Source organism: Plecotus auritus, assembly GCF_963455305.1.
Source record: "Plecotus auritus genome assembly, chromosome: 4".
Lineage (NCBI taxonomy): Eukaryota > Metazoa > Chordata > Mammalia > Chiroptera > Vespertilionidae > Plecotus > Plecotus auritus.
The window spans coordinates 27601221-27620649 of record NC_137775.1 but is presented as its reverse complement, the minus strand read 5'-3'; the positions used below and the strand labels follow the sequence as shown (position 1 = coordinate 27620649).

The following is a 19429-nucleotide window of genomic DNA, read 5'->3' as shown; positions in this document are numbered from 1 at the left end:
GAAGGCTTTTTTATATATAATCAATTACATATGGTTTGTAAATCCCCAGAAGACAAAATTAGAAACAATGGATGATGTCAGAGAAACAGATTTCGGATCAATCTAAGTGGGAAAACAACCACTTCAGCAGCTTTAGCTGTCTCAGGAGGTTATGTCCATTATTGGAGATATTAAAACACAAATTCACTCACCACTTGTCAGTGAAACTCTAGCTGGGATTCAAGCATCAGAAATGTCTATGTTTCTAAGCAACCATCTGTTGCTATAAGTTCCAAGAAGGAGAGAGCAATGGGGCCTGGAGTAGCTGAGAAAACTTCATTGGCGAGCAGAAGATTTCAAGAATAAGACAAGCATTTGCAGTGCCTCTGCTCTTACTACATTTCAGTAAGCTAGAAGCACATTTTGAAGATGAATATGTTGGAAATGCATATAACATATTAGGAACAATTTTAGAAACATTGTAAGAGCAGTATGACAGCACCAAGTTTGGGTCCCTGCTCTGACTCCCCCCCACCCCCAATTGAAGCTTTACAAGTAATTTAGTCTCTGAGCCTCAGTTTCCTCATGTGTAAATCAAGGCAGTGATGTGTTTTGGTGAACTATAGTGTAATAATGTGTGGTTCAGAGGAAAACCTCATGGCATTGTGGGAATAGCCACTTGTGAATCAACATTAAATCAAAACAAATCCTTAGCTTCATAAGATGCCCAGCTGTGGTTATGTGAAATCCCTCCAAGAGCCAAAACAAGGGATTTTTATTTAGCAAGTTCTCGGAGTTATTATCCTCATGTTAACAGCTTATTGAGCCAAACATTGCTGGCATATACTATATCATGTATATATATAGAGATATTATTAATGTAGATATGGACAGAGAGATAAATTTCCACAGGATTATCTTTATTCTCTAAGATATCAACTTTGCTGACTCTCAACCCAGGAAGAAATGGAATGCTGACAATCACTACTTCTTTAAATGGAATGATTTCTTTTCATATTCAAGCATTTTATATTTCTCCAAATAGTAGCCCCATAAGATATTAATAGGTGTTTCCCAGGAAAAACAGGATCCATACATAGTTCAATATGCTTGGGAAAGACTTGATTGAACAAAATTAAACATGTCTCATTTTGTAAGATGTTTTAGAAACTTTAATATTTAATATTTCCAAGAGGAGGAAATGGTATTGGTTATCTTGTGTGTAACAAATCTAATGCTGTGTAACAAATAGTCCCAATACTTAGTGGCTTCAAAAAACAAACACTATTATCTCAGTTTTGTCAGGAGTCAGGCATGGCTTAACTGGATCCCCTGGCTCAGGGTCTCTCATGCTCCATGTGTCCGCTGGGACTGAAGTCATCCCAAAGCCAGATGGGAGAATGATCTACTTCCAGGCTCATGAAAGTGGTTTTTGGAACAAGGACCTCAGTTCCTTGCTGGCTGTTGGCTGGAGGCTCCCCTCCCATGGAGGCTTCTCCCTAGGTTAGCTCACAAATGGTATCTGGCCAAGTGAGCAAGTGAAAGAGCAAGAGAGGGTAGGCAAGATGGAAGCCAGAGTCTTTGTGTAGCATAGTCTCAGAAGTGATGTACATCACTTTTGATTAGTCAGAATAGAGATCAGCAAATGTGGTCAGCAGGCCATAATTGCCTGCCACTCATTTTTTTAAATAAAGTTTTATTGGAACATAGCTAATATAACTATAACAGCATAGTTGAGTGATTGGAAGAGAGACCATGTGGCCCACAAGCCAAAAATATGTACTACCTGGCCCTTTACCAAAAACTTTGGCTCTCCTGCATTAGAAGCAAGTCCAGCCCATACTTGAGGGGAAGGACTCACAAGGGTATGGACACCAGGAAGTTGGGATCATTGGGAGTCATTTTATTTTATTTTATACTAGAGGCCCAGTACACGAAATTCGTGCCCTCAGGGGATGTCCGAATGATGCCTTAGGCCCGCTCCCCAGGGCAGTCGGACATTCTTAGCGCTGTTGCAGAGGCAGAAGAGACTCCCGCCACGGCTGCTGCGCTCACCAGCCGTGAGCCTAGCTCAGGGCTTCTGGCTGAGCGGCGCTCCCCCTGTGGGAGAGCACTGACCACCAGGGGGGCAGCTCCTGTCTTGAGCGTCTACCCCCTGGTGATCAGTACACGTCATAGCGACCAGTCCTTCCACCGTTCGGTCAATTTGCATATTAGCCTTTTGTTATATAGGACTAGAGGCCCAATGCACAAAATTCATGCAAGGAGCTTGGCCCTCGCAGCCCTGACCGGCCCTCACAGCCTCAGCCGGCCCTTGCAGCCCCCACTTCCTCCAGCAGGTCATCTGGACAGTCTCACTGCTATTCGGTCTAATTAGCATATCTTTATTATATAGGATTAATGTTTTTATTGATTTTAGAGAGGAAGGGGGAGGGATAGTTAGAAACATCAATGATGAGAGAGAATCATCCATCGGCTGCCTTCTGCATGTCCCATACTGAGGCTCGAGCCTGCAACCCAGGCATGTGCCCTTGACTGGAATCCAACCCAGGACCCTTCATTCCACAGGCCAATGCTCTAACCACTGAGCAAAACCAGCTAGGGACACTGGGAGTCATTTCAGAAGCTGCCTCCCACATAGTGCCTGCCCATGAGTAGGCATTTGATGAGTATCTGATGAGTAATTGAATAATTATTCACATTTTATCCATTTTCCAAATTCCAAGGCTGAAAAGCAAGTTACTGGCTAAGAAAAATTCCTTCACTGATTATTAGGATTTGACAACTATGTCACCATGATGGCAATTTATCTATGTGATCTTATTAGTAAAATTTCCATCATTATGTTAAATGAGTTATATGGTAAAATGAGGTTAGAACTGAAAAATTAGGTAGGTCTGACAGATTATTCTTTCATGACATGAGTGAATTGGAAGAAAGGGAAGTATTTGAGGGTACTTACTTGGGATGAAAATTCACTCTGGGGCAAGAACACTGACTGAATTATGCTTACTATATGGTAGTTGTCAATATCTTCTAATACCTTTAGAAATATGTACCTGGCATTTCTTCCTTAAGAAACTTTTAGGTTCTATGCATTGGGAAAAACCTCTTAGCAAGTCTTCCTCCTGAAACATGAAGAAGAAATAAACTACTAGGGGTGGAGAAAAAAAATTTAACCCCTTAAATATGCTTACCAATAAGTAATCTGGTTCTAAAGATCGCAGGGGGGAAAAATAACCAGAGTAAAAGAAAAGTGCATGTGATTAGTAAAAAAAGAAATTAAAGACTATTCCAGTTAAATAAAATGTCCTATTTAGGGCATGGCTTATTTTGAGCATAAACCAGTATATCATTTTTATTAACCACACACATGTAACGAAAGCAATAGCACGTTTTGAGGAAATTTCTTGGGTAGCACAGGAGGGATAGGAAATGCCACGCCTGTGAGCCCAAACTGGATTTGCTCAATCTAAAGCTGCAAAATTAAAGCTATAACAAGAAGCAACTGTCCTATCTAAATTCATCCAGGAAGAGTAACCAGTTATGTTGCTCTACCTTTCAAATTTCTAACCCTACTTTCTCTCACTGAAATCGTTTTTAGAGTATGATTTTTGAGGTTCCTGAGGTGCACCAATGTGGAGATGGGCCTGAAAACAAGATGGGTTGTGCTAACTTTAATACGGATGAGGTCTGCATATTCTGTTCTGATACTTAGGGCAAGATTTGTTAATAAGCACAGGGTAAGCACTTTAAAAAGATAAATATTTCTACCACGGTGTAATTAATGTGTCCTATTCTTCAAATCTTAGCATATTAACTCAGAGCTATACAATTATAACCACGAACTGTATTCGCTGTAGACTGTATTTCTCCTTCACTACCCTCCCAGGCAGGGCACTGGGCTCCGCACCCATGACCTTGGAGAACCTGAGCAGCTTCATAATTTTCCAAAAGACTGAAGGGGCGCGGGGGAGAAACAAAACAATCTCTGCGTTGGGCCAGGTTAGGGTTGGGCTGTGACAAGTGAACCCTCATCTCCCCCAGGGGACTCCTTTGGGATAGCGGCGGGGGATTTCCTCCCCACCGCCCCACCCCGCACATTTTGGACTCCATGGTAGGAGAGAGGGTGAGAACTGGCAGATGGGGGGAGTTTGATGGTGTAACCACTTTGGGAGCCCTAAGGAAATCAGTGTTTTCCAGAGGGCCCCATAACTTGACTTTATTTCCATCCCCAGTGAGTGCTGCGGGGGAGGTTAGCGCTTACTTGCCACAGCCCGACTCAAACCTGCCCCTCCTGACACTGCTTAGCTTCTCCCCAGCGCACTGCCACCTTGGATAATTCTGCAGTTGCTCAGGTTCTCCAAGGTCATCTCCGCGCTGCGTGGGATCGTCCCGGGGCTGCGGGGGGGGAAACTAACCCAGCCCGGGCCTGTGCTTGTGATGTCCCCACGCAAAAACGCACCAAGGGCTTTCTTTACCTCCGGAAGGTGGCCGAGAGACGGCACCCAGCGGCTGCCTCCTTTTGGATCTTGTAGTGAAAATCTGAAGCCAGACCTCCGCTGCAGCCTGGGGTGGAGGGTGGAAAAGATGGCCCCACGCTGTCTCCATAGAGACCTGACAACAGGGGAGCGACCTGCTCCGCCCCCTTCCTGCCCCGAGGTCGCAGCTCCCCAGCGCCAGCGCCAGCGCCAGGGCTGCGGCGAGACCCGCATAACCACTGGGCACGCCTGGCCCGAGTGCCCAGAAGCAGGGGCAAGCCGCCGGGATGCGGGGCTCCAGGAGGAGACCTGAATGCCCAAGCCAACGTTTGCTTGGTCCCAAAGAAAGCTAGCAATTTTAAGGCCACTTGGGGGGAAGGCGGGGTTTCTTACCTTCAGTAAATCCTCAGAGTATTCTAATACTTATTATTGTCAATTTTAGAATGATACAGAAGGTACCAAAACCAAAAAAGCACCCTTCCTAATTTGGTTTCTAATGATTCTGGTCAAAATGCCTTTAAACAGTTATTGTGCAGCCGGCAAGTTTTTTCTTTTCTATGGAGATGAATAGTTATCGCCATGGAAAGAGATCCATAACATGAGGAGCAGGTTAGAAAACCATATAAATAGGATGACCTAATTTTTGTAAATAAACAAGTTTAAGATGTTTTAAGATTTTTTAAAAGTCACTTATAATTAAAATTTATCTATAAGGAATATGCAACATCTATACATTTTATTCTAAGCCAGGCACCTCATTTTCCCGGTTGCCTTTTAACATGTTTAAGTTGCGTAAACAGATACAAATTATTGGATAAGCTAAAATTTTGTTACCTGGGACCCACATGGGGTCCCTTGGCAAAAGGACAAATGCGTAAACAAGGCCAATCTGCTGCTCTGTCACTAATCCACAGGAAACAGCTTCAGCTCTCTGTCTCAGCACCCATCCAAGAAAAACATGGCCCATGCCAGCTTCCTTTTATTCTGTCAGACCCTAGAGGGCTAGTGCCCTGCCTGGAATCCCTAGTCTCTCAACCCAACAGAAACATTTCCTGGGTTGTAGTTGTTCTAGTGATTTCCTCGTTTTTAAAAGGGATATTCAAAAGACTGATAAGTTGGTCAAAATTCTTTAAACTCAGAATCCCCCAAATTACTAAAACTACCACTTATAAAAATGGTCATTTAATGGGTTCCCATTCTCCCCACCCCCAATTAGGTGCTTGTTTCCGTGACCTGAAAATAAGGAGGCAGAATCATGGAGGTCTCTTGTCTACGGTAAAGGCAACTGAGCTATATGAATTGATAAACAAAATGTGATATATCTATATTATGGAATATGATTTGGCTGTGAAAAGAGATGAAGTACTGATACATGCTACAACATGAATGAACTCTGAAAACATTACGCTAAGATAAATGACTCCATTTGTAGAGGATGTCCTGAACAGGCAAACTCAGAGACAGAAAGTAGATTACTGGTTACCAAGTGCTGGGGGGTTTGGAGGCTGGGGTGTGACTGCTAATGGGCTTCTTTTTGGGGTGACGAATCAGACTATGGTGGTGGGTGCACAACTCTCTGAATATACTAAAAACCACTGAATTATATACCCCAAAATGGTAAATTTTATGGTATATGTATATGGGTTATTTCAATCAAATTGTTTATAAAAGGGTCATGAAGCCAACGTGGGCTGAACATTACTGGTGTCAGCTACTGTGCTGAGCATCTTAGTGCATGCTTTTTACTTCCTCATAACAACCTCTAGGAGTTGGTTATTAACCTCTTTTTCTCCATAAAAACAAACATTAAACTCATAAACTGGCCGAAACCGGTTTGGCTCGGTGGATAGAGCGTCGGCCTGTGGACTGAAGGGTCCCGGGTTTGATTCCGGTCAAGGGCATGTACCTTGGTTGCGGGCACATCCCCAGTGGGAGGTGTGCAGGAGGCAGCTGATTGATGTTTCTAGCTCTCTATCCCTCTCCCTTCCTCTCTGTGAAATATCGATAAAATATATTTTAAAAAAAAACAACAACTCATAAACTGAGTAAATGTACACGAACACAAAGCTAAGGAGCAGAATGGGGATTCAAATCAAGGTCTGACTTTAAAGCTCATGCTCTTTTCATTACATCCACATTTAAATGGGCACAAGGTGCAAAATTTGCAAGGAAGTTACAGAACCTCAAATTTTATGAGAACAGTTTGCTTTTGAGAATTGAACTCTTATATTCCCAGATTGAAAACTACGGGTTTCTTCCAAACAGACAACAGAGACAAATTTAAAACAATCACTTTATTAAAAATAGCAAATTTCACAAATACTCATTTCACATTTTGTTACCACTGGCCATTGGCAAACACACCAGTGTGTGTATGATTGTCTGACGTAAACTGAAGCTGGGCTGCCACAAAAAGCCTGTGCATCATCAACTTAGATCAACAGTGGAGTAAGTTTGGTGAGCTCAGGAAGGAATATCCCTCAGCCCTATCAACAACATTTAGCACAATGCATTTCAAGTATAACCCAGAAGGCAACAATAATAAGCATAGCAGCACAACCTGTGTATCGTTTCCTGATTAAGCCTTCCACAAGGCCTAGCCTCCAGTTATGGTGAATTACAGCAAGTCAAATTTACCACAAGCAGTTATGAGAAAATCATTACAGTTGCACTTTAATTACTTCAATTCCTTATTGTGGGAGATTATTCTGCTACTGGATTCAGCTGGAAAAGTAAAGAATGCTGCTTTTCTTCAAACCACAAGAAAGCAACTGCATTTCATTTTAGCTGGTAGAAGTATTTGGAACATCTTGTGCATCTGTCAAATGCAGTTTTTGTCTGAATTCATGAGTTAAGATTTTCATTCTACAATAAGTAATTCTTTTAAATTTCTGGAAATTACACTCAGGAGCTAAGAAACAGAGGCATTAAAAAAAAAAAGAAATATGTCTAAAGGGAAAGTGCCTATATTGCTTTTGAGAAACTTAGAAGTGATAAGACAATTTTTAAATGTAGTGAATTATACTATACCTAGAATTTGAAGACTTTCAAAAAAAAATCACTGACTCAGGACTAAAATTCAGCATTAATAACAGTATATGTTACAATAATTAGAGTAATTTACATACATATGTAAATATATATATTTATACATTTTACATATATAATGTGGTTTGGAAAATTTCACATACACATTATTATGTGTAGCAATCACCACCTATTACAGAGGACACTGAGATGTTAAACAATTTGACCAAGGTTACATTACCAAAATGTGGAACCAAATTTCAAAAATTAAATCTCTTGACTCTACAGTATCCTTTCTAATATCTCATTTTTGGTTCAAAGGGGATGTCTTACTTCTCAAATGAAATTATTTTGTAGGTAGAACTATTTCTTACTGTTCTTGTGTACCTCACATTGTGCCTATCACTATGTAAAAAAAAATTTTAAGTTCCTGAAATAGTTGTTCTAAATTAAAATGTCAAAACCTGAATATTTTACATGTACCTTGGTGCTTTCCTTTAAGTAAATCTTGTAATACACATTGTACACTTAATAATGAAAATGTCACTTCACAAGCTAAGTATCCCTTAAAAGTCTAATTCTCAATTTTATGCAGAACAGTTTGCTTTTGAGAATTGAACACTTATATTCCCAGATATTATTACATAGAATTCTTAAATTCTATGTAATAATATTAAATTGAGCATAGTATATCGGGATATCCAACTGCCATTTAGCCTCAGAATATAAGATTCAAAATAATTTATATGACAACTAGCCTAATCCTCGATTCTCTTGATGAAAAAGTATTTTTAATTTGTTTTAAAAACACAAAACAAAACAAAGTAAAGCACAACAAACCAAAATGAACAAAACAACTAGAAAATTCCATGTGGAAACCAAAGGGGAAAAGAGATGGCCCTGCCGAAACCGGTTTGGCTCAGTGGATAGAGCGTCGGCCTGCGGACTGAAGGGTCCCGGGTTCGATTCCGGTCAAGGGCATGTACCTTGGTTGCGGGCACATCCCCAGTGGGAGGTGTGCAGGAGGCAGCTGATCGATGTTTCTCTCTCATCGATGTTTCTAGCTTTCTATCCCTCTCCTTTCCTCTCTGTAAAATATCAATAAAATATATTTAAAAAAAAAAAAAAGAGAGATGGCCCTACTAAATAATAATAGGTGTCTTTGTTCAATAGATCTAAAAATCACATCTTTCTAATACATGATTGGGATTATTCACCAGAAATTATGATTTGTAGACTTTTCACTGTTGATATTAGGCAAAGGATACATGGAAGAATTCAATTCTTCTAACTGTAACATAAAGAAACACATATTTTAATTTTTATAATATAAACATAATAAATATCATAACTATACATTTTTAAATAAATTATTTTTCATGTAAGCTTTCTTTAAATGAGAAAGCAAAATACTAAAATTTCCAGACTGGGAAATTCACTTATGTAAAATAATTATAAAGTAGCTTTAGCATTTGTAAAATAAGAATATGTGGAGGGAATTAAATCAGATGATACAACTGGAGATTCCTAAGTATGCTTAAAATCATGCATAATTATAGTCTTCTCCAATAATAGTTTTTAAAAGACTAAAGCTGCCATTTTAATAATCAAAATCTTTAAAACCTTTATGGATTACAAAAAGATTTCACATGACAGTTTTCAGTATGAGGTAGAATTAATCATCCCTACAGGGAAAAATCTGAGTTACAGAAATGTAAAATTGCTCAGTTATAAATGCAGACCCTGGACTAAACGAAGGCTTTCTGGTTTCAAATTTGGTGTTATTTTCAGCACACCACAGTCACTCTCCTAAATGTATTACAAATTAAGCTTATATTTGTAAAAGGAAATAGATGCAACACTGAAAACAGTAGACTTGAGCCCTAACCGGTTTGGCTCAGTGGATAGAGCATCGGTCTGCGGACTCAAGGTTCCCAGGTTCGATTCTAGTCAAGGGCATGTACCTTGGTTGCGGGCACATACCCAGTAGGGGATGTGCAGGAGGCAGCTGATCAATGTTTCTCATCGATGTTCCTAACTCTCTATCCCTCTCCCTTCCTCTCTGTAAAAAATCAATAAAATATATTTCTTAAAAAACACAGTAGACTTGAAATAAAAAGTATAAGCATGAAATTTTTAAAGTATGGGCATATAATTTCCCTCACTATTCAAAAGATAGAAAAAAGCAATAAAATGTCATTGGTGTCTAGGAAACCATTTTGAAACTAAAGTACCTTGAATTCAATTTTTATCTATTTTTGTTCAAAAAAAGATTTAAAGAGGCAAATTTAGTTCACACTTCTCAGTATAAGAATCACAGGTGGTGTTATGGGGCTGACTTATGTCCTCCCAAAATTCATTTTTGAGTCCTATCCCCAAATACCTTAGAATGTGACAGTATTTGGAGATAGGGTCTTTAAAGAGGTCATTAAGTTAAAATGAGGTTATTAGGTTGGGCCCTAATCCGATATGACAAAAAGAGGAAATGTGGACACAGGTACCCATGCCCAGAGGGAGAACTTGAAGATGGCCATCGACAAGCCAAGGAGAAAGGCCTCGGAAGAAACCACCCTGCCAGGACCTTATCTTCAATTCTTAGCCTCCAGAACTAGGAGGAAATATATTTCTGTGGTTTAGGCCACCCAGTACTTTGTTATGGCAACTCTAGCAAGCTAGTATACATGGAAATGTGTTAAAGTACCATAATTACCAAACGTATTTCTGTATTTAAAAATAAGTAACTACCCAGAATAAATAAGGCAATATGTATTAATCATGTTAGGATCTTTTGACACACTACCTTCTACATCTTAAGGTATTATCATATATGTACAGAAGGTAATATTTTGCTTGAAGATTAGCCAGCATTCTCAGAATATATGCATAATTTCTCTGGATTATGTTTCTTTAAAAAAAGAGTAAAGTACAGCATGGATAACACCTGAAAACATTACATTAAGTGAAAGAATCCCAACAAAAAGCCACACGTTGCATGATTCCACTTATATGAAACTAGAGGCCTGGTGCGCGAAATTCATGCACAGTGGAGTCCCTAGGCCTGGCCGGTGATCAGGGCCTATCGGGGCCGTCTTGCCCAGTCCCGATCGGGGCCAGGCCGGCCAGGGCCTGCTGGCTGCTGGCCAGGGTCTGGGGGCCTACCGGCCGCTGGTCCAGGGCCTGCCAGACAGGTGGAGGGACAAGGAGAGGGACCACGGGAGGTTTGCTGGCCGGGGTGGGAGGGACCAGGGCAGGTTGACTGGCCTTGGGAGGTTGGCTGTGGGAGCGCACTGACCACCAGGGGGCAGCTCCTGCATTGTGCGTCTGCCCCCTGGTGGTCAGTGCGCATCATAGCGACTGGTCGATCGGTCGTTCTGGTCATTCGGTAGTAACAGTCACTTAGGCTTTTACATATATACTAGAGGCCTGATGCACGAAATTCGTGCAAGAGTAGGCCTTCCTTCCCCTGGCTGCTGGCACCGGCTTCCCTCTGGCACCCAGGACCCGGGCTTCCCTCGCAGCCCCAGCTTCCGGTCTAATTAGCATATTACGCTTTTATTATTATAGAGAGATGTCCAGAATAGGTAAATTCATAGGCACAGAAAGTAGATTCATGGTTGCTGGGGGGTGGGGAAGGGGAGAACAGAGAGTTATAGGGTTTCTTTTTGGAGTGATGAAGATGTTCTGAAATTGATGGTGATGTCTACAGTATACTTTAAATAGTTAAAATAGTAAATTTTATCTCAATATAAATATTTAAGAATAAAGAGAGCCCAGCAGGTGTGGCTTAGAGGTTAAGTGTTGACCTATGAACCTGGAGGTCACGGTTCAATTCCTGGTGAGGGCACATGCCTAGGTTGCGGGCTTGATCCCCAGTGTGGGGCGTGCAGGAGGCAGCCGATCAATGATTCTCTCTCATCATTGATGTTTCTATCTCTCTTTCCCTCTCCCTTCCTCTCTAAAATCAATAAAAAATCTTTTTAAAAAAAAATAAAGAGAAAGAACTATACTCACATCAGAAAGAAGCCTATCCAGATTAGAGTCACTTGCTGTCTTCCTCTTATCCTCAGGAAGTTCCTCTAACTCCCCATACAGCTCCAAATTCAAGCGAGCTAATTTCTCCTGCATTCCCCGAACATGTTCCATCTGTTCAATGGAACATTCATTTCCTGGGGGAACATTCCAAAACATTAATAAAGATTAAGATAGAGGAAATACTCTTAAACTCTAGGTGCTGCAAAAGAAAATGATTATCACTTTCTTTTGTAAATTGCTCTGTTAATGATTGAATATTTTCTGGATACAGTAAGTCAAATTTCTGACTGGAAAAACAATGATGACCTGAGAAATGACCATGAGCACTAAACAAATCAGATAGGAAAGATTAAAAAAACAACAACAACTATTCCTCAGGTATAATTATCTCCAATTTGACAACTCTCATTTGAATCAAGTGATCCAACATTTTATAATAATCTCAATGAAATTAAGAGTCATATGAATACTTCAACCACAAATCCCTTGTCAACCAATTAGGTATTCCTTCTTTAAGAAAAATATATGAAAATATTCATGAAGAATGTAGAACGTTATGAAGCACGCAATGCAATATTTTCAACTGTATACATAGTAATAAACTTAATTGATAAATGAAATCTAAGATGACTGCATTTTACGCCTCTGGACTCTTTTTTTTTTTAAACAAAAGAAAATGACACTGTTAAAAGGAGTAACAAAATACATACAGAAAATAGGGTCTAAGCATGTTGAAAAGTGGTAAATACAAACATCTATTGCTTACCAAATGCTTGAAGTTTCCCAGAGTGGAAGTCATTCAAAAGGCTGAGAAGCCCCTTCTCCATCTCCTGAACGTCTGAGACATCAGTGAGAAAGGAATGCTGAATCGGGGTTGACTGAGCACCTTTTCCCTCTCCTCCCTGAGGTTTTGTCTTTTCTTTCATCACTCTGCAAATAAGATACAAATAAAAACTGGTTGCGTATACCTGTCTTTAAAAAGAGATGGTTATTTTCAGACGGTTCTCGGTTAAGCAAAATTTCTGAATTAAATTTTCCCTTAAAAACAAGAAATCAGAACAAATTCTGTATTAATAAAACCAAGCTAGAAATTAAAAGAAGTTGTGAAAAATCTCAAACAAATGTATAAAACATAACCACTAAGGTATATAAAAAGCTTGGTTAATACATTTATATAATATGCTCATTCTTTGGACTACAAAAAACTGAAAAGAAAATTAGTATTTTTACTATCCTATGTTTCATATATTTTTAATAGATTTGTTTTTTAGAGAGGGAGGGTGAGACAGAAACATCAATATGAGAGAGACACATAGGTCGGTTGCCTTCCCTACACACCCCGACCACGGATCAAACCCACAACTTTTCGGTGTGCAGGACGCTCCAGTCAACTGAGCCACACCAGCCAACGCCATGTTTCATATTTTATTTCTCAGTAAAACATACACCTTTCCCTTTTAAACTTTACCCTATCTGTTTCTTGAACTATCAGTTGTTCAACAAGTGGTTATGGAGTCCCTACTCCGTAGCTGACACTATGCCAGATACTGGATATATAAAGATGCACACGGCATCAGTCATTGCGCGGAAGAGTGCCCAGTCTAAGGAGAAAGGAAGTCACATAAATTACAAATCACCATATGATGGAGTGCTAAAAGCCTGTTATTAACCTTGACTCCTCCAACTTCCTAAGGCCCCCACATGCAGTCATGAAGTCCTATTGATTATAACCACAGATATCTCTCTAATCTTTCTACTTCTCTCTCTCCACTGCCACTACCCTATCTCTTGACTGAACCCTCCTCTAACACTCCCCAACTGGTCTTCCTGTCTCTATGTGTTGTCTCTGAGCCCCTTATGAAGTCTCCTCATAGACCAACCAAGTCAATTTTTTAAAAAGTAAAATCAGATCATATAAATTTACTTAATTCAACCCCTTCAGTAGCTTTGCACCGCCTGCTGGATAAAGCCCGATATCCTTAAGAAACCCTATCCTCTCCTGTCTATGTATGCTGTAGACATTCTGAATCTCGTTGGCTTCCTATAATTCTATTCTCTTACCTAACTACATGCTAACCCTCTGTCTGCAACAGCATCCTTCTCCTCACTCCCATCTTTATCTCAGTTCAAATGCGACTTCCTCAGGAAGGCCTTTTTAGAACTCCTAGACTAGATTAGTTCTTACTACATGTATCTAGCGTATACCAGGCTCTCCAACACTTGAGTAATGGTGCTGTACACCCCGTGATATGGGAACAGAGACAGAGCAGTTCACTCAACCAAGGGACAGCCAGGAAAAACTTCCTAAAGGTGACATGTGAGTGAAGCTGTAAAGAATAAGTAGGAGGAGTTCACCAGGCAAAAAAGGAAGGCGGGATTGTATATTATCTGTGAACCCCAATACATACTACAATCCTGACACACACCCATATTCAGTACTCAATTAGTTTCTTTGTAATGTTGCATGAAGACATCTTTTCCACAACTGTACTCACCACAATAAGGAAAAGATGAAGATGGTGGGTCTGGCAGAGGGGGTAGCAAGAAAGAAACTAATACTCTTTACAAGAAATCAACTTAGAACAAATAAGCTGCAGACAATAGGTTAGTAACAGCTCTTCACAAAGCAAGATCTGTGTCTTATATACATATTAGGTTTAATCCATTATTTAGGACCTTGCCACTCAAAGTGCTAAGACCCATGGCATCAACTTCATCTGTGAGCTTATTAGAAATGCTTATCTGGGGCCCTACCCCAGACTAACTGATTTGGAATCTGCATTTTAAAAAGATTCCCAAGAGATCCATTTTCACACTAAAATCTGAGATAGCCTTAGCTGGTTTGGTTCAGTGGATGGAGCACTGGACTGCAGACTGAAGGGTCCCGGGTTCAATTCCAATCAGGGACACATGCCTGGGTTGCGGGCTCGATCCCCAGTGGGGAGCATGCAGGAGGCAGCCAATCAATGATTCTCTCTCATCATTGATGTTTCTCTCCCTCTCCCTTCCTCTCTAAATTCAATAAAAATATATTTTTAAAAAAATCTGAGATAAACTACTTTTGACTATAAGGTTTTAGTGTGTCAAATGCTTATCTTTTCTTTCACATTGGAAATTTATTTTAAAAAAAGTAAAATCAGATCATATAAATTTACTTAATTCAAACCCTTCAGTAGCTTTGTTTATTTTCACTTCAATGTTTTTGATCTGTTACACTGTCTCACTTTATATTAAAATAATGCAACAATAAAAAAAGCATTAATTGAAATTATACTAGGTGCAAAGCCATATTGTAAGTACTGTCTGACACATAAGGATTATCAAGACAGCCCCTGTCCTCAGGAAGCCTACATTCCCGAGGAAGGTAGAGAAATAAAAGTACAAGGTAGAAAATGACAATGAGATACAAATAAACTGCTGTAAGAATTTAGGAAAAGGAGTGATTGCCTTTAAAATCTCTTAGCTTTCTTTTTCCACCAACCATAACCATATTCAAAATATGACTCTAAGTTAAACTCCTCCAGAAGGAAAACCCCTTTCTAATATGATAATTTATGAAACCCTCATAACGCTTGTTGTTTATCATTTAATTTCTATTGGAATGTTCCTTTTGTTTTCTCAGAGTGAGAGACCATCAAGGCAAGAATCTTTTCTTTAGTGGAAACCCAATGGCTACATTACTTCCTTAACTGACTGTCCACCAGATGCTGCAATTGGAAGTAAGTTTCTTTATTTTTTTAATTTCTTTATTGATTAAGGTGTTATATATGTGTTCTTATTCCCCCATTATCCCCCCCTTTAATACTACAAAATATTCACACATATACAACAGTAATAGGTAACACATTTAAACACCATTCCTGTTTCCTTTGGAGCCTGAAGACATATGATGATCACCAAATAGTAATGATTACTTCTAGGTGATGAAATTTTAGTGCTTTAAATTTCTGCTCTGAATTCTTCCTGTGTTCGAATTTTTACAATCCATACCAATCATTTCTACAAAAATAATGAAACCACGCTTTTTAAAACATAAAAACGACCAAAGCACAAACACTCATCTTAGTTAAAAAAACGAACAAAGAATCCCATATGTCCTTTAATTTCATTTCTGGCTAGCTCATCAACTTTTTTCTACAAGTTTTCTTGCTCTATTTTAATCTGAGATAAATAAGGACCTTCAAACCCATCATTCATTTTGCACTTTCTAATCTCTATACATGCACTTTAAACTTCATAATTTTTTGCTAAAACACATATAATATGTGCTTCAACTGTTTTAAAAGTCAAGAGAAAAAAATATAATAATTATAGGATTTAGTATTTACTTCAATAGCATTTTGCTGTGATAATATGAAAGAAAAATATTCACCTTTTTAACTTTGGTCGCTGTGAAGTTGACTGTGATGCAGGATTTGAAAACCCTGTGCTTTTACTAACTGGAATGGCATTTTTTTTGGCATTAACAACCTGAGTAGAGTGGGCACTAAAAGACTTAGGACTTCTCCTCTTCACTTTCCGCTCCTCCATTGTTGTAAGTTCTTTTTACACCAAGGCCAGCTTCTTAAGACCTAAGGAAATAGGGCAAAATTACACATGTATGCTGTAATATGCCAAAATGAAAAAGGTCCGATACCCACTTCATAGACTAAAGACGATCAAGAAATTCAGAGATTGTTAAAGAAAGTTAGAACAGGGTGCCTTAAATTTAATCTACTGTATTTTTACACAGAAGCCCTAAGCCAAAGTGACAAAAAATTTTTTCACCACTTTCTTTATTCACTCATCCCATAAATATTAACTCTCTTCCAGTTTCCTAGCACTATTCTGGGCATTGAGGAGATGGCAGTGAACAAGGCAAAGTCCCTGCCCTCCAAAAACCTACATTATTGAAGGGGAACAGTACATAAAAAATAAACAAAACAGCCACTTGATATTCCCAGCCTGACTCAAGCTTCAAGTGGCTTTTAGGTGTCCCTTCAAAAATATATTCTTAGCCCTAGCTGGTTTTGCTCAGTGGATAGAGCAGCAGCCTGCAGACTAAAGGGTCTCAGGTTCGATTCTTGTCAAGGGCATATGCCCAGGTTGCAGGCTCGATCCCCAGTAGAGGGAGAGCAGGAGACAGCCGATCAATGATTCTCTCTCATCACTGATGTTTCTCTCTCTCTCTCCCTCTCCCTTCCTCTCTGAAATCAATAAAAAAATATATATTCTTAGAAGAACCAACTAGATTCAAACAGATGTGTACTTGACAGGGGTATCTGAATTTTAACTAGTAACTAGAAACCTTATTTCAACTACCAAGCAAAAACTCAATGTCTGCCTAGGGATAATATTGATTCTAGTTCCTTGATCAAGTGAAGTTACGTACAATTAAACTTATTCCGTAACTATTTTTAATATACTTTCTCTACCTATTTTCACAGAAACATGGAACTTTACTATATATGTTTAGTTTTGCTAATATCAAAAAGGTTACACTATGAAGTTACAGCTGGCCCTTCCATAGAGTACAAATGTAAGGTCTTGTGTTTATTCAATACTTGCCCCTTACTTTATATATTAACCAGCTTTATTTTCCTAAGTCATCCATCTAAAAATATCCCCTACATTTTCTTTGTATTTATGCATAATATTAAGTTATTCTCAATTACATTGCTTCATGTGTCATAAGATGAGAAATTTATATGGTTATTTACCTCACCAGATCCTAAAGTGCCTTAGGAGCATTAGGCCTTTTATGTTGAGTTGGATTTAATCATGCTATGACTGTTCAGAAAGATTCAGATCCACTGATGTCACTCTTAAATAATTAATTCAGCATTATAACAAAAATAGATGTTTTGCCACTGTCTGAAACTGGTGCGCCTAGCACTGGAATTTAAACCACTGAGCTCAGTTGGCTCAGGCTGACAATCATATCTGGAACAATGACACCTCCAAAGGAGAGGTTTTAAAGGAAAGGCTCCAATGCCCAGCCTCTAATCCCAGATACTAAGTGAAAAATCCCCTGAAATCGTGCCTAACCATTTTCCCTTGAAGGAAGCATTTTTAGTAACGGAACAGCCATTTTGGGGCTGTTTCACATGCAACACAAATGAAATGAAAAACAAAACAAAAAAACTGAACAGTGCTCAGCTGGTGTGGTCAGTGGTTGAGCACTGATCCAAGAGCAGGAGCTCCCATTTCCAGTCAGGGCACACGCCCGGGCTGCAGGCTCGATCCCCAGTAGGGGGCGTGCAGAAGGCAGCCCGTGAGTGATTCTCTCATCACTGATGTTTCTCTCTCCCCATCTCCCTTCCTCTCTCTGAAATCAATACACACACAGACACACAAATGAATAGACACAATGGGATATAAGTTCTCCAAAGTGGCAAGATCTGTATAAAATTATGATACATATAAACACACTGGCCTTTGAATTTAATGCTAATACACATTTGGTGATACTAGGAAAAGAAGAAAAATTTAGGAATCAAAGCAATGCAAATAGACCAATAGTGGTCTAAACTAAGATGTTCTGAGGGGCTCGAAAAGTATCCGTTAAGGAAGGTAAGATCTCTGTCACAAGAGCACTGAAATCCTTCTTGTATACCAAGAAGCAAGGAACCATTTAGAAAAGGCCTTTATAAACAGCTCATTGTCTACTCACACTGGTTTGAGATCAGGAACGCACAGCCTCCAAGCGGGACCACTAGGAGTCCCTCCTGATTTCGCCCCATTCGCCTCCCCAATCAGTCAACCCTTCACCGCCCAGAATCCAGCAGTGGCCAGAGTGGGTGGTGGGAGGGGCCTAAGGGGGACATTGCGGAGGTACCTTTTCTTACACTTCATACCTGAGGAAAGAGGGGATCGCGTCCTCGTCCTCAACCTGCAAACACCCCGAAGCCTCTGAAGCCACCACCGCAGCTGCAGCACCTTCAGCAGGGGTCACATCCCAGACCCCGCGCCGCCACAGCTCCCTTTGTTTATGGAAGTGACGTCAGGGGGTGGAGCCTCCGTGCCCCAGCCGGAAGCCTCTCCTCTTCCGGCGGTGCTAGTCCCGCGTGGGTCTCCGCTCTTGGGAATCGTATTGCTTCACTTGGCCTGCCTTCAGCTATGCCTTCTGCGGGCGTGGAAAGGAGAACCCATAGCTGGGTGTTCATTGAGGTTTTTGTGGCCCAAAAGTAGAGAAAGGTAGGGTGGCGGTAGAGGCACCCTTTCCGGAAGCTGCTCCGCCCCCTTGGCTAGTGTCCGCTTTTATGCACTACAATTCCCAGCATGCTATTTGGCAAGCCCGGGGCGGAGCCAGAGTGTCGCCATAGCAACCATTCCTGGATTGTTTCCCATACATTGCCTGAATTTGGAAGGCAGCGTAAAAATCGTGATGCTGAGTCCCATTAGAACCTAAATGCGACTCTATTACTGTTAATAGCTACTCTGTTCAGGCACTAGACAAACGTTTTCTCTAAACCTTACTGTTTTCAGAAAAAGGGATTTAATACTCAGAAGGTTTGATAAATCCACGTCTCTGTCGCCAAGACAGTTCTTCCACTACACATCCTGCCTCTGGAGAACGAATTGCGGATTGAGAGGGATGGAACTAGTCCAAATGAAGGGAGGCATCGTGCTTCATTCATAGCCTTTCCGCGTGGAGATGGGAGTGCGGAGGGTTTAGTTCATAGACCGTGTGATTGGAGAGACTCAAGAGAGCACCACACACTTCTCCCGCATTTGCTGGTGAGGAAATGGGAAACGGAATCTAGAGAGTATATCAGTGCCAGGGAAGCAGAGCAAAGACGACCCCAATTACCCATATTTACAAATCCTGAAATGTTTTAGAAAGAAAAAGAATAAACATTCATGTGTCCTCTCTCCAGAATGAATGGGTGTTACGTTTTGTTGTTTTATATTTTTTAATGAAATAAATG

The 19429-nt window shown here is 40.1% G+C and overlaps 2 protein-coding genes across 2 annotated transcripts in view; both read right to left on the bottom strand.

The window, feature by feature from the left end:
- Positions 1-4582, bottom strand: part of ECT2L (epithelial cell transforming 2 like) — a 72037-nt gene extending 67455 nt beyond the window's left edge. The window contains exons 1-2 of the mRNA XM_080665282.1: positions 4461-4582; positions 3039-3107 (exon numbers count right to left, since the gene is read on the bottom strand). The gene's annotated coding sequence lies outside the window, so the exon portion shown is untranslated. The remainder of the gene's footprint in view (positions 1-3038; positions 3108-4460) is intronic.
- Positions 4583-6548: 1966 nt separating this feature from the next.
- CCDC28A (coiled-coil domain containing 28A) lies at positions 6549-18735 on the bottom strand. The gene is made up of 6 exons (XM_080665281.1): positions 18356-18735; positions 15892-16090; positions 12286-12449; positions 11499-11653; positions 8756-8778; positions 6549-7298 (listed from the first exon to the last, which is right to left on the bottom strand). Exons 2-6 carry the CDS (start codon positions 16047-16049, stop codon positions 7244-7246), a joined length of 555 nt encoding a protein of 184 aa, XP_080521407.1. The 5' UTR covers positions 16050-16090; positions 18356-18735; the 3' UTR covers positions 6549-7243.
- Between the last annotated feature and the right edge of the window lie 694 nt (positions 18736-19429).

Excerpts from the sequence above, each read along its gene's own strand:
- CCDC28A (XM_080665281.1), bottom strand. The coding sequence starts at position 16,049 with ATGGAGGAGCGGAAAGTGAAGAGGAGAAGTCCTAAGTCTTTTAGTGCC. Across the intron at positions 11,654-12,285 it reads TGGGAAACTTCAAGCATTTG|GAAATGAATGTTCCATTGAA; the intron begins GTAAGCAATAGA and ends ATGTTCCCCCAG. Across the intron at positions 7,299-8,755 it reads GAAGAATTGAATTCTTCCAT|ACAAAAACTGCATTTGACAG; the intron begins GTATCCTTTGCC and ends TCATGAATTCAG.